The 14,032-nt window shown below is 41.0% G+C and overlaps 1 protein-coding gene across 2 annotated transcripts; it reads right to left on the bottom strand.

Annotated features, from left to right (window-relative positions):
* Positions 1 to 1,676: 1,676 nt before the first annotated feature.
* On the bottom strand, positions 1,677 to 13,620 carry mgat1b (alpha-1,3-mannosyl-glycoprotein 2-beta-N-acetylglucosaminyltransferase b). Of its 2 annotated transcripts, none has more exons than XM_034601192.1 (3): positions 13,116 to 13,620; positions 8,594 to 9,853; positions 1,677 to 5,409 (listed from the first exon to the last, which is right to left on the bottom strand). In XM_034601192.1, the coding sequence occupies exons 2-3, from the start codon at positions 9,461 to 9,463 to the stop codon at positions 4,708 to 4,710; spliced, it is 1,572 nt and encodes a 523-aa protein (XP_034457083.1). In that variant the 5' UTR covers positions 9,464 to 9,853; positions 13,116 to 13,620; the 3' UTR covers positions 1,677 to 4,707. The 2 variants fall into 2 exon arrangements, with proteins under 2 accessions (XP_034457083.1, XP_034457084.1); XM_034601193.1 differs by lacking the exon at positions 13,116 to 13,620 and adding an exon at positions 12,425 to 13,100.
* Between the last annotated feature and the right edge of the window lie 412 nt (positions 13,621 to 14,032).

Raw genomic sequence — 14,032 nt, 5'->3', positions numbered from 1 at the left:
GCACCAGGACATATGAAGCTGGACCAATGAAACATCCATCAAGTTTTTGCAGGTTTAACTGCCACTGTTTTATGTTTTGAACTTTAGTTTTGTCAATGTGATATATATCTGTTACATTTAGTTCTGGTTTACTCACTGACTGCATGATTTTAACTCACAATATGTTTCTTGACATCTCCCCAATGCATTATAGCAGAGGCAAATCACTGGGAAGTGTAAATAAAGTTACACTTCCCAGTACTCTTAATATCCGCATCGAACCTGATCCGACCTCAATCGTTCTATAAACTGCAACCTAAACATCTGTATTAAAACAGCACAGCATCAACTTCCCTTCTATAGAATTATTACAGTTAAAAAAAACATTTCGGCTGAAGGAGGAGGTTCCTACCTTTTAAATTGTGGCTCAAGGAATTGACAATTCACTCTTGAAATATAAGATTCAATTTTAGGAATTAAGAGTCACAATTCTATAAGATCTTACAGCCCCTCGTCTGTTACCCTAAAATAATATCATAATAAAGTGGACACGGGCAGTAAAGCATTATTACTTGGCAAAGTTGGGACCACTGTACAGACAATGCATCAAATTTTACCAGGGCATATATATCAATATAAGTATATCAAGGTATCCCCCTGAGTGGGTACAGTCTCCTGTGAGAAAGGTGTAACTGTCACAGCTTCATTTTCCAGAATCCTGTTCAGCAAGTTCAAGGGTAATGCTGAACTTAGGATCAGTTAAAAAGACTTAGAAGTAATTTAAAAACTGAGAAAATCTCCAATATTCAGCGAGGAAACTTTGCAATTATCAAAAATTCTAAACAAAGTTTGGCATATTTGTTGCAGCAGCTCCTCCAGTTCAGGACGCCGGGTGTCATGGGTAATATCCACTGTTGAGATGTGTTGCAGGTCAGTGAGCGGGACTATACGAAGTCAGAACTCAGCTCAAGAGATTGATAGGCTTTGCTTTTTGTCTTCATTAAAGAACCCGTTAATCAGTTTGACACAGAGCCCAACAGAATCGATCCCTACATGTGGCTGCGTATCGGGCACAATCACTTAGTAAAAGTAAGTGTTGTTTTAATATGGAGTTTTGATTAAAAAGAGTAATGCATTTCCTGAATTCCAGTTTGATTTAATCCACACACACAAAAAAAAGATTAGATTTAATCTAATTTATTTTATGTAATGTATCAAATGTTGCAAACAGTAAACAGCGCTGCAGCCAAATCCAATACAATTGAAGTACATATCGATCAATTCTTCAAACGTGAGTAAAAGTAAATATAAAAACCTCCATACTGCTCCTGTGACGTCATCCAAGTGTACATCAGAGACGTGGTCAGACATCAATAATCAGCTGGCAGAATTTAGCATAAACTTTCACTCAACACAACATGTATGTGTGGTCCCCCCACATCCAACCGATGAGTTGCAGGAGTTAACCATCTGATACCCTACACCAAGTAATATTACCGCCAAATTTAGTGAGAATACATTATTATATACGTTATTTCCGCACGCACACACACACGCACACGCACACACACACACACACACACACACGAGGTTGCTGTGATGATCTATTGTTTTCAACAGACAAAGTTGAATATGACATGAAGATTTCACAGCTTAATTACTTCTGTCAATGAAAGAGTGACTCCTTTAACATGTGGACAAATATCAAAATAGTTGATTTTATTTATACTGTGTTAAAGTTATAAACACATCAGGCAGTGGTTTTACACATCACCATACAGACATGGGACTCAATCAATCTTGTTGATAACCTCCCAAAGCTAATTACAGTACAGTGATAATCATTTCTCGGCCTTCTTGTTGCAGAAACAATTACAAATCAAACAATCATTGGTTTTTCAACAAACCTAATCTGACCAAACCATGGTTTGGATGTCATGTACTTAGAACTTGCCCCACATCAGGGCTTCAGGGTGATCATCAATCAAATGTCTGACTCAGTGATGTCTGAATCTTATTTGCAGCTTGGCAAACTTGTCAGAACTTCAAGTTCTTAATAGTTAAATCATTTTAAAACAGCCTTCCCATTATAGTTTCTTCCTTCATATTAACATATTTCCTTCAACATATTTAGACACCAGGTTTATCCATCCAAACAGAGTTGTGGTTCCATAACCTTCTGAAATTAAAAAAGGAGCTTAAGAATAAATATTGTATTTCCTCCAGCAAAACATTTCTCTTCAACCAACAGTTATGGAATTTAAACTGGGCTGCTCATAAACATAAAAGACATAAAAAGAAATCCAAAGACCTTCATCCAAATATGAAAAGATGAACCTGAAAGCCTCAGTATGCTTCAAACTAAATGTTGATCGGGTCATCTAGTGGTGTCTGCAAACCTTTCACAGCAGAATTGAAGGAGCTGTGTTTGATAATTTCTGCAACTTTCTGAAACTGACGAGAATCAATCAGACCCATGTTACACAGTGACTGGAAAGGAATAGGGATGTGTGAAACCGCCCCCCCCCAAGCTTTCTTCACACAGCTATTGTCACTTTCTAAAAAGAGACTGTATATTTGATGTTGTCATATTCATTTGTACAAATAATTGGGTCAAGACTACAAAGACACAGCATTTTTCACCTGCCCTCGAGTGGGGTCCTTCAAAAAAAAGAAAATGGTAGTAACACTTTTACCTTTCTATATAAATGTCAACTGTTCAACTTGACTTGAAGCATACCAAGGCCTTAATACAATAAGATCATCGGTCTCCTTTGATTTAATGTTGTCATCACACTGCTTTCCCAGCCATGTTCACTAACTGATCTAAGGCAACATCCATACTAATGCATATTAGTTTTAAAGCAACTATTTAGTATAGTGAAAGCAACAATTTTGCTTTTCTTGGAATGACGGCGTAAGCAATAATTTCCATTACTGCTGGTAGTCAATTCAAGTTTAAGATCCAATCAAGAAGCAAATCATTGTTTCAAAATGTCTGTTCTAGCCCCATCAGACTAAAACACAGGAGCCTGGAGTTTTCGAATCAAAACAGGGCCAGTTTTGAAAGGTGTTTATTTTAGAGGCTGAAACACTCATGAGTCTTTTAAAACCAAATAATATTAATGTGGACGTAGCCTGAGAACAGCAGCGCAGACAATTCTAGAAAAACTCCTTCCTTGATGCTCCCACACTGTTAAACATCTTTTACTTGTCCTGTAGCAAAAATCATCAGGACCATTTTATTATGGAGTGTCATTCAGATTTTCTTCTTGCTCTCTGGCATCTTCATTTACTTCAATGTATTACTTCCTACCAATAGCTCCAAAGGTCTCCTCTAGTTATGCCACTGTAGGTGTAGCCCTGATTCAGGACCATATCACACATCACAGTCCAGTTAATATCTCCTGGAACTCAGACATCTCAAGCCACTGAGCACTTACAGGTTGTTGTATGCTCTCACCTGATGGTAGGTCATCTTCTAAACAATCTGTAAGGTAGGGGAAATGACAACAGGCAGCTGTAAAGCAACAAAACCATGGTTTACTTAAACTATGAAAGGTCTCTATAATTACAGTCAATACAAATCACGTACAGTCAAAGATGGCTCAAGATGTCGTCCTGGCAGTGCTTTTGGCGCTTACAGCAAAAGTACAGAAACAAATTTGGTATTCTTCCTGCAGTTCTTAGCACTCAGTTAGTGAAAAAGATAATGTAGGGTTTGTACTGACTTCAATAGAGGAGACCCTTCTTGGTCAGACCAAATCCTTGTACTGAATATTTTGCTTCAATCTGACCTTGTTCGTCCCCATCTTTGTTTTCTTAGAATCTGCTGAGCAGACATCCTTCCTGACAGATTTTATGAGCTGCACAGTGAGTTTGACAGTGATACAGAATGGACAGCATTTTGCAGCTTGTTCATGCTGGAGCCAAGTTATTGCACTTTGGGAAGTTCTTGTCTGCTTCAATTACAATTTCTTCAATGTAGCATTAATGAGGAAGCCTGTCTCCTTTAATGATAACCATCAGGGCTATAATGACTCAGTTGAGCAGTGGATATGGCCTTTGTTTACCACATAAAACCTGGTAGAAGTTTTTCATTTCCTTTGCACACAACTCTGTTTCTGATTAGTTTTATAGACTTAAACCAATAACATGACGTAGATAGTTGGGTCAAATTCAACAACTTTCAAAAACGTTACACAATTGTTTTTTTCCCCAAAGTTGTGTCCTCTAGTGTGTGGAGAATATCACTGACTTTTAAACACGCTCTCCTTGTTTATGATTCAAAGACTTTTCTGCAACACCCTTCATTTACAGCTGCTGCAAACAGCAACAATGTGATGTTAACTCTACATTTGGCCAATTTTCACAGAAATAAAAATACATAAAACGAAGTGGGCCTATAAAGCAAGGCACATTGCCAATAGCTCTTTTGAAACAGTGTTTAAGGGTGGACTTTTCCTACAAGTTTGAACTCCATGTGAGGTCTGTGTGGCCCTGGACCTACTGATCCTGAATGAGCACCCTATTTTAGAACCTTCCCTGACAAAGGGGCCTGGGTCAACACTTGATCTTGCAGCTCCACTGATGTGCAGCCCCAGCTGTGGTGCTTCAGTCCCTTCATGAACTACTGCGTCAGCTGATATTCTTTGGTCTCAGAGAGTTCCTCTGAGTAAGGCTCTCTCCCCTCTTCAACCTTTATTCACATTGTATTGAATAAGACTTTCAGCTCCAGCTGATGTCATACTTCATCCATCCCTCTGGTGGAGCCAGGAGCACCCTTCGGCCTCGGTACAGGAAACTGACTACTCCTCTGTAACCTGTACGGGGGACTCCAGATTTCAAGTCATCCATCACCCCCAGATTTCGAGCAAAGACTTTAAAACTGTCACGGCTGGAGTACTGCACTCTGTATGGTCCAGGGTCTCTTAAGCTGCCCCCTTGTTGCAGTTCTTCAATTTTCACCAGTGGTGCACTGTAAATCTCTTTGATAAACTTTTCATCATACTTCTCTTTTAACAAATAAGACAAATCCTGTTTGGTAAAAGGCACAAATTGAGTATTTAGCTTAATATAACGAAGGTACTGGTCAAAGAATTGACCTAAACTCACGCCTTTACGGCCAAAGGTGATAGTCCGTGAGATTTCTGGGCGGATGCAGGAGCGGTCCTTGCGCTGCTCTGGTTGACGCATCCAGTCATCCCAGAAGGCCAAGGGCCATTTGGGTTCGAGTTCGTCCCACATGTTCTTCAGCAGCATCCAGCCAAGCCCGGGGAAAAAGTCTGTTCTATGGAGGAGATCAGCCTTGGATGGATCCACCAAGGCGTCTCTACCGTTATCGTTCCAGGCAGAAACACACCACAGGGAGGGGTCATCCCGTAAAATTGGGTACAGAGCTTGGAAATACTCAAAGAAATCCGGTGCCACCTGAAGAGAGAAGAGAGATGTACAGTGGTGAGATGCTGCTTCTTGAGTACAGTGCAATCAATGAGAGAAAATAATGTGTATAGAGGGCATTCTTAAATTCAACTCTTAAATTAAAGCTTACAATTATCTTAATTGTAAATCTAAATTAATTTGACTCTGCTTACCACACAGCCTGTAGTCCTTCAAATAATAATTACACTTTTATATGTGTATATTTGACTATTTTCATAGTTTTGGCTATTATTTCTTTAAGTAATAATAAAAACAGGGCTCAACAGTGTCACCATTTCATTCAAATTTGCGAATAAAAATAGATGTATGCAAACTGTAAAATGCTTGTTGGAGCATGTGTGCAAATAACATGTTGGACCAGTGACGCCCTCTGTGTCTCAATTCTTTCTCAGCCCTAAAACCCATATTGATATTATTAAAAGGATGTCATTAAAATAATAAACATGTGATGAGAAGTTGACTAGTTAATTAGACAAATCTTTGGGTCGGGGCCGCCCTGATCCAAAGTATTTCCAAACAGGAATATTTTGTCTGCTCTACACCTTGAACTTCTTTACATTTTCAGTCAATGAAAGTGACGTTGTTTGACTACCGTCCGTCATGCAGTGCATTCAGAACAGCAACACAAAGACTTGCGAGACAGACAACCACAATAGTGCCATTTAAAAACAGGGTTGGTCATTTGTTTCTGAAACACTTTTATTTGTTGAACTTCTCTTCACGTCCCAATAGCCATCAATCAATAAAGTCGTCTGTCTTTCGGTCCGAATTAAATGATTGGTCAGAATACCTGTCTGTCACTAACCGACCGGCCTCTCTGTGAACACCCTGCCTGTGGTCTCTCTACGCATTACCAGAGTCTTAAGCCGTAAGAGAAATACACCGCTGAAGCAGCGACGATAGCCAGAGGTTAGTGAGGTAGTCACAGAAAAGTCGTCCTCCAGCAGTTGTCAGTCAGTACATGTTCACATGGGTGTAAATTTGACGAGACTGCCGATGGAAGGGGCTGGGATGTATCACTGCACTTTTTTAAGCGGGTTGTCCAGTAACCAAGCACTCCATTCAACTCTCTCTCAATCTATCTCTATCAGAACTATTGTTTTACTGTCTAAATAGATAACCTGACCTGAATATTAATATATTTTCTAGTATCAAAGCACTCTGCGTTCTTTATGTTTTCCAAATGAATCAGATTGCACACAGAGGACATTTTGACTTGGAACAAAAATTGTTGATGGCTCTGACGTTGATGACTGCTCAGTTTCAACAGTAACTAAAGAGCAGTAATTATTATAAAAGTGTTCTGTTACGAGTAAAAAAACGAACACTAAATGAACTGAAGTATAAAAATTAAAATGTCCCAGTGACTGATAAGATTATTGTATATAAAATTATTAGATTGGTAATACTGATGCATTATGTATTGTAGAAAACTGTAGGACGTTTAGAGGGGAAATGGAAACCTTCTATCCATATAATCTAAATTCTCTCTTTACAATATGTGGGGTAACCTAGTGGAGTAGGGGTTTAAGACACTGTTGCAATGTCCCTGGTTGAAATGAACTTTTATCTCTCGAGAGATTAGCCAAACAGAGGGAGTTGGTCTCTGAGTTGTTGGTAAGGAAAAAAGGAAACCAGTGCAGAACAGTTACGCAAGTAAACCCAGATTTTTCCCCACTCACTGACAAAATAATTGCTGTTTATGGGGCAAAGTTTCTCCCTCGAGCTCTTGGTTGTAGTCAGAATTACTGAATTTCCTGTAAGTCATTTCCTGCTGCTGAAGCACTTTTTAACCAGCCATATTTTCACTCTGATGTTTTTTAAACAACATCAAGCAGCAGGAGGACTTTTGCAGTTTCACTGGCTGCTCTGTTCAGTGGTAGCACATATAATCAAATAATAAATTGAAATCGGGTGGGATAACAGCTGTTCATCTGATCGGTACCTGATATTTGCTCCCTCTCCCAAGTAGCAGTTATTGCTCTGAACCACACACACAACCCTCTGCAGTTAAATATATGATATACATGCTGTATAATGGTTTTGACAGGCAGCCAGACAGTGCTGAAAAAGCTGCTGCTGCACATTTTGAGAAATCTCTTCAATGTAACAGCTCCAGTCACTATTAACCCACATCTTAAAGTAAGCCAAATGTAATAACACTTTTACCGTGAAAAGGCCAACTACCTAAAACCTGTCACACCCACCAATGGGAGCCTAGTTTCAACCCTCAGAAGTTTCCTTCATTGTTTCAGTTTTGTTGGAGATCAAACAGCTAACAGTCAAAGCTAGTATATGTGTAAATGTGCACAAATGAATGCATGGAGAATGAGCAGAATACACACTTGATTAGATGGTAAATCCATAAATACACAGGGTTTTTGTTTGACTCTTTCATTCAGTGTAACCATAATTATTATAGTCACTAGGGGTAAAAATATGTGTACCAACTTACTAAGTTACTTAGATACTTCTGGGCATTTAAGTCAAGAGCTTGTTTCATTGAGATCTATTATACTGATCTGTATCATTAGAGGGCAGTTTTAGTTTGACCAGTCAAATCTGTTGATGTGGGACTAGATTAAAGGAATAGTTCTACATTGAGAATTGGCTACGGAGTTTACCCAGAGTCTTTCTTTAACACATGGACAACACAGCGGGAGGTTCTCTACTGAGACGCGTTCACAAAGGCATCAAATCCTCCGCATTTTTCAGGTGAGAGGTGGAGCAGCCAGGAGCAGCAGGCAGAGGCAGGAAGTGACCTATTAACGCCGCTGCGTAGATCACGTGATTTTGTTTACAGCACCCCGACACCGACGTCAGCTCTCATCACCACAAACTCTCTTGACATCTTCGTCTGTGACTTCTACGTGTATGACACCGCTTTTTCTCTGGGAGATATTTGTTTTTTGTATTTTTGCATCCGTCGCGTTTTAGAAGCAAAGAGAGAGAGAGAGAGGAAGAGGGCGAGTGGAGTCAGGACTGGCTGAACTAAGGAATGAATACATGAAGCTATGAACAAAGATTTCACTCATTTAAGAAAAGTATTAACTGTAGCGGGTCAGAGACTTCAGCTGAATTGTGTTGCTGTGTATGTGTGTCTCTGTGTATATGTCTGCGAGCAAAGTAATTCATGGTTACATCAGAAAGGAAAAGGTCTGAGAGCACTCACCTCCAGGTCATCCTCCACTACAACCACAGTAGACTGGGAAAAGGTGTTGAACACTTGGTTGAGTGCCCAGCGATAATGTCTGGCAATTTTGTAGTAGCCCTGGAACTTCCTGTGTTCTGGCCGGACTCTGATGTCCGACAGGTCTGGCTGGCTTATGTGCGTCACTTGATCTCCATATGAGCCAATCACACGAGCAGTCTCGGCGTGGCCACAGTCCTGGCTGACAATAATTGGATATAGTTGTGGAGAAGGGCGGTACTGTATCAGTCTATCGAGGCTCCGTTTAACTGTTACCCTGTCACAAGCAATAACTAGAATGGGAATGACAACCTGTGGGCTGGCAACAGAAGTTGGCAAATTATTATTCTCAGCAACATCTTCCTTTATTTCAGTGGCTTGGTGCTGTTCTAACTTAAGGTTTGGGGCTACTGTATGAACAGGCTTCTGTGTAAGTTGTACGTCAGTTTGGGTCCTGTCATCTACACTGTCCTTGACAGGAAGTGGAGGCTTTGATGGCTGGTGGACAACCTCTTCTTTGACTTCTTTTGTATCAACTGTTTGTCTCTTACCAACATCCTTCTGCCGAGCCCACACAGCCCTGTGACTTTCAATCTGCTTCAGTAGCTTTTTCTGCGTCTCAAGTTGGATTTCGACTTCCTCCGCCAGCCGGATCACCTCTCCAGCTAGATTGATCTGGCCTCCTTTCCCTCTGCCCACACCCCACTCCTCCTTTCCTCCCGGTTCGGCTCCTCCACCTTCTCCGGGGCGGCCGATGGGAGGGCGACCCCAAAGATAAAGTAGAAGCAAAGCATTCCAGGCAACAAACAGGAAAGCACCGCATAGTATTAGAGAACCTTTCTTGCGAACCATGGCCCAATGTCACAAGAAAAGGGATATGAAAAGGCTGCAAATAGGGAACAATTGATGGAACCAGAGTGAGAAATGTACAGACAAAGGCAGCAATCTCAGATGGGTAGGAATTTGATTTCGAGTCACATTGCAATTATTTCAAAATTTAGAATCATCCTCTCTTTTGTCCAGGAGGGTGTTAAGGTGGGGACTCTCCAGATTGAGATGAATTCACATGATTCTGCTGTGGAATTCATGAATTCCATGAAATCCCAAGGAGACAAGGCAATGAGCAGAGACAGCCCTCAAACAAGTTCAGCAAGGGGGGGTTGCGAAAGTGAAAAGGGGGAAGTGGGGTCGCTATGGGTTGAGGGAATGTGACTCCTTGGTTGTTATCCTTCAGCCATTATCCTGAAAATAGAGCATGAAAACAAGTGATCAGCAGAATGCATGCAGCTCATTTTAACTTTCAATAATAAAGCCTTACAAGCTGACACTGCATATTCTGTGAACTTGTGCAGCTTCTTGTGTTAAGTAAACATTTACCACTGGCTTCAATGACTAAAATTGTCTCTAGATGTTTACAGCTCAACAATTAAATACATTTTCGCATTGTACCAGAAGCTAAGTTTCATATTGTTAGTGTAATCCCAACATTTCAACCAATACTACTACCAAAAGTACACATGAATTTGAAACAGCATAATGCAACAATCTCTCATCTTACAGGGCTTTCCATAAAGGCCGGGTTGACAACCACACAAATCTACTACTCATTTTAGTCCAGCAAGCTACTATATAATATTTAATTTGATTTAAATAAAATAGGAGGGATTGATCAGACCTCCTGTAGCTGGCTTACGAACCGTAACATAAAAAGGAGTATGTGTCACGTTTGAGCAAAATCAATCAATCAAATCCAAAACAGCATCATTTTATCAGACAGACTAAATATTTGGATACTCCAAAATGTAGATACATGACATGATGGAAGTTCACAATCCTTAACAGTCACTTTATCTGAGACGCCAAGAGAGGCTTACCGAGCAACTAATGTCCACAAAGGTGTCAGACGTTTAGATGTGCAGAGGAATAAAGCAAGGCGGACAATAAGGGTCCTTAAACACTGCATGCAGTGTGATAGCTTCTCCCAACTCTGAAAGCCTACTGTCCCAGACTAGAACAAACTCGGGCCAACTTGGTGGTTATGTCCAATTCATATCTGTCATCAGTTCAAAACTATAAAATCCACCGTAACTGAAACTGTAGTGGGCATCACATAACCAGCATCAAAGCTGGACAAGATATTCAAAGACTTGCTATCTGCTCCCTACAGATTCTACAGTTTATACTAACTCTGGCTTCATCACTAATCCCTCAGTGAGCAATAGTACCTCCTGTACATTCTCATTCGGCTAGTTGTTGAAGAGCGAAGGAGTCAAACTGCACGAAACCCAAGAAAACATTCAAAGTGAAATCATTGTATTTAAGAACACAAAAGGCATTTCAGAGACACAAATGTTAAAATCTGATTTACCTAAAATGCATTCAGACCGGCACTGAACTTAGGACATTTTCCTGAAAGGCAGTATGTGAGAATACAAATATCAGAGTCAGTTGCTCTGGACAATTTCCTGACCTTTTTCCTGCCAGCCCCCACGTCATGAGAAAGTCCATGTTAGAATACAACAGGAAAATGCCCAGATGCAAACAAGTCAGCAAGTTTGATAATGTTTCTGACATGTAACAGATGCAAAACTGAAAAAACTCAAAGAATACAAATATCTTAGACTAAAAAAAAAAAAAATAATTGATGCAGTGATGAAAGAAGTGAGTGAGTGAGTGAAGGGTGTCCCACTGATTCGTCTAGAGGAGCTCCTCGGAATTAGAAAAGCCTAAACCAATTAGTGCTGATAAATATAGGCTGACAATAATCTTGTAAGGATGGACGTTTGGCTACAGGTAACAGATGCTCTGATTAGTATTGGATCCTGGACTGTGCTTCACTGCCCTGATATCTTTCTCCATCAGTTTACAGAAGTATACAGAAAGGTCACATGTTCCAAATGCAATCCAGATCAAGACCACAACAACATTATACAAGAGAGACCAAGGAAATAATCACACTTCAGTGTTGCACTAAGTTAGCATGCAGCATTGTAGCCTTGTCAAGACAGTAAAGCTTTTACAGATTAGCTTAGATGATTTGCCAAACTCTAAAGTTTAGATGATCAGACCTGTTAAGACTCAGTCACCTAATGCACAACTTTGAAGGTCCCTGGTAATTTCACATAATCTTTCTCAACGTTTGTTCTTTTTTAAAAAACAGTTCTCAACTGTCATATGAGGACCAACACTGTCACATGACTCATGCAGCTGGGGGGAAAAAGTGGAATCTTTACAGCTTAAACTAACTTTAAATAGATTTATAATGACATAATTTACAGTCACATTGCAAATACAAGACTGTGGACATTTTTATCGCTATTTTTTAGAGAAGAAATGGGATTTCTTGCAGGACTGTGCTATAAAGCTGCAATGCTCTTCAGTGAGTACTGAATAAACTAATTGTAGGTCGCTTTGGATAAAAGCGTCTGGCGAATGCCATGGAATGTAAACTGATAACTGAGTGTAATTGCTACTGATCTGTTTTGAAAAGTTTATAGAGAGAAATGATCTTGACAAGACAGCAGCAACATGAACACTGTGGCATAATGAAAATCCAAGGTACTGACTTCAACTTTTAAAAAAAAAAAACACAAAAACTACGTGCAGACACAATAAAGTTGGGCAACAAACGATCATCTGATGTACAAAAGTATAATTTCTGAGGGAAAGAAAATGGACATGGTCCCATCCTAACTTCTTAAAGTGAGCATGCAAGTGTCAGGGACAGAAGAAAACCAGACGTCTAAAGAAATTATGCTTGAACAAGAAGTGAACTCCAAAGCAATGAAATATAAAGAATAAAACTAACCATACCTGAACTGGGATCAGCCTACAGATATGCCTGGTCTGCCCTTCAACCCTGGAGTCAATAATGCCGAGCAGACCAATGGAGCTGATAGCGAACCGGAAAGGGGAACTGTTGCTCTTCTTACAAACTGTACCAGCTGAAACTCTATTCTTCTTGACCCCCTCCTCCCTCCGCCAGACAACGTGGAGCTGACTGGTAGGATCTCACCGAGGAGCCTGCGGCACAGACCGACTGAGGCACTGTACCGTCCAGCTTCACGTGACTGCACTGTGGAAGCGAGGGCTGAGAGGCGACGCCTCTGGTCCGCTAACACTAAATACTGTTTACTTTCAGCTCATGCAAATGTCCACAGTGCACTCAGCAAGTGTCTGGTCCGCTGAGATGATCCCCAGCTGTTACGCTTCACGTACTTTTTTGAAGGTACCCTGCTAGCTGACACGAAACTACCGGTAGCTAAGTCAAAGCACAGGATGTCCCAGGGTGTTAAAAGCAGCATGATCAGAGCCAGTGTCTTGTCATCTATACAACTAGATCCTAGCACCGGGGATTGAAGCGTTTTAATAGCAAGCTAAGCCCTACTGCTAACATACGGTTGGCTAGCTAGCTAGCGCCGAGGAGCAGAAGTGAAGGGATTTCCATTCAAGAGCCGTACTGAAGAAAGACATGGATACCGCATCTGAAGCTGGTGTCACTCACCTCTCACATGACGGCGTGAACGACACGGTGCTGCTTGCATCGTGGAAGGACACGAGACTTGCACCGAGCTGCAGCACTCACCGGCTAGCTGACTAGCTAGCTAACGTTAGCTGGTGGAGCCACCCTTACATTTCCCTCGGTGTCACAATCACAGCACATATCTGTGGGTACACAGCGGCTCCACTGCTGCCTGAACCCCGACCTCTGGTTCACATTATCCCCCCAGCTCTGCTCTTTCATCCATCACCAATGTCTGCTGTTGAGAGCAGGCTACAGTATGTGCTCCGTTACAGACCGTACACTGCCACCGGCATGTGTATTCAGACACTTGGTTCGGAGCCCTTTCCTGTGTCAGGTTCTCATACTCCAGCTGGATATACCACTGTCTGTCTGCTCTGGTAACGGCATTTTACATTTGACTACACACAACTACACTTCCGGTTGGTTGACTCCTGTGGGACCGAGTTGAAGCGACCTGAGCCGAAATCTCATCCTTACCAATGTCACCTTTCCTATGTGTTTGTATATATAGATATATCTATATAGATATATCTATATATAGGGGCCCCCCAAACTATTTTCCATATGGCCTCACAGTGTAGTAATGACTGAATGGAAGTCTTTCTTACTCATTTAGTGTGACAAAACACCCAGACATAAGCATAGCATTGTAGTATATGCAGTTGAATGTAGTGAGGAATGCACAGACCTGTCGTTTGGGGAAACTAAACAACTCCTTCACAAACACATGGCACAGCACAGGAGAGCCAGCTCCTCAGGTCAGGACTCAGCAGTCCACCTACATCTTAAGGACAAGGGACATTCATCTGAAGACAACAATGTCCACATTTTGGCCATGAAGAAAGATGGTTTGAAAGAGGAGTGAAGGAAGCCACAAAGAAACCAATAGCATGGTG

This window comes from Hippoglossus hippoglossus, chromosome 11 (genome assembly GCF_009819705.1).
Source record: "Hippoglossus hippoglossus isolate fHipHip1 chromosome 11, fHipHip1.pri, whole genome shotgun sequence".
Taxonomy (NCBI): domain Eukaryota; kingdom Metazoa; phylum Chordata; class Actinopteri; order Pleuronectiformes; family Pleuronectidae; genus Hippoglossus; species Hippoglossus hippoglossus.
Note: the sequence above shows the minus strand (reverse complement) of the source record. Positions and strands in the feature narration are given on the sequence as shown.

Coding starts and splice junctions, on each gene's coding strand:
- mgat1b (XM_034601192.1), bottom strand. CDS start 9,463: ATGGTTCGCAAGAAAGGTTCTCTAATACTATGCGGTGCTTTCCTGTTT. Junction 5,410..8,593: donor TAGTGGAGGATGACCTGGAG/GTGAGTGCTCTC, acceptor TTCTCTCTTCAG/GTGGCACCGGATTTCTTTGA.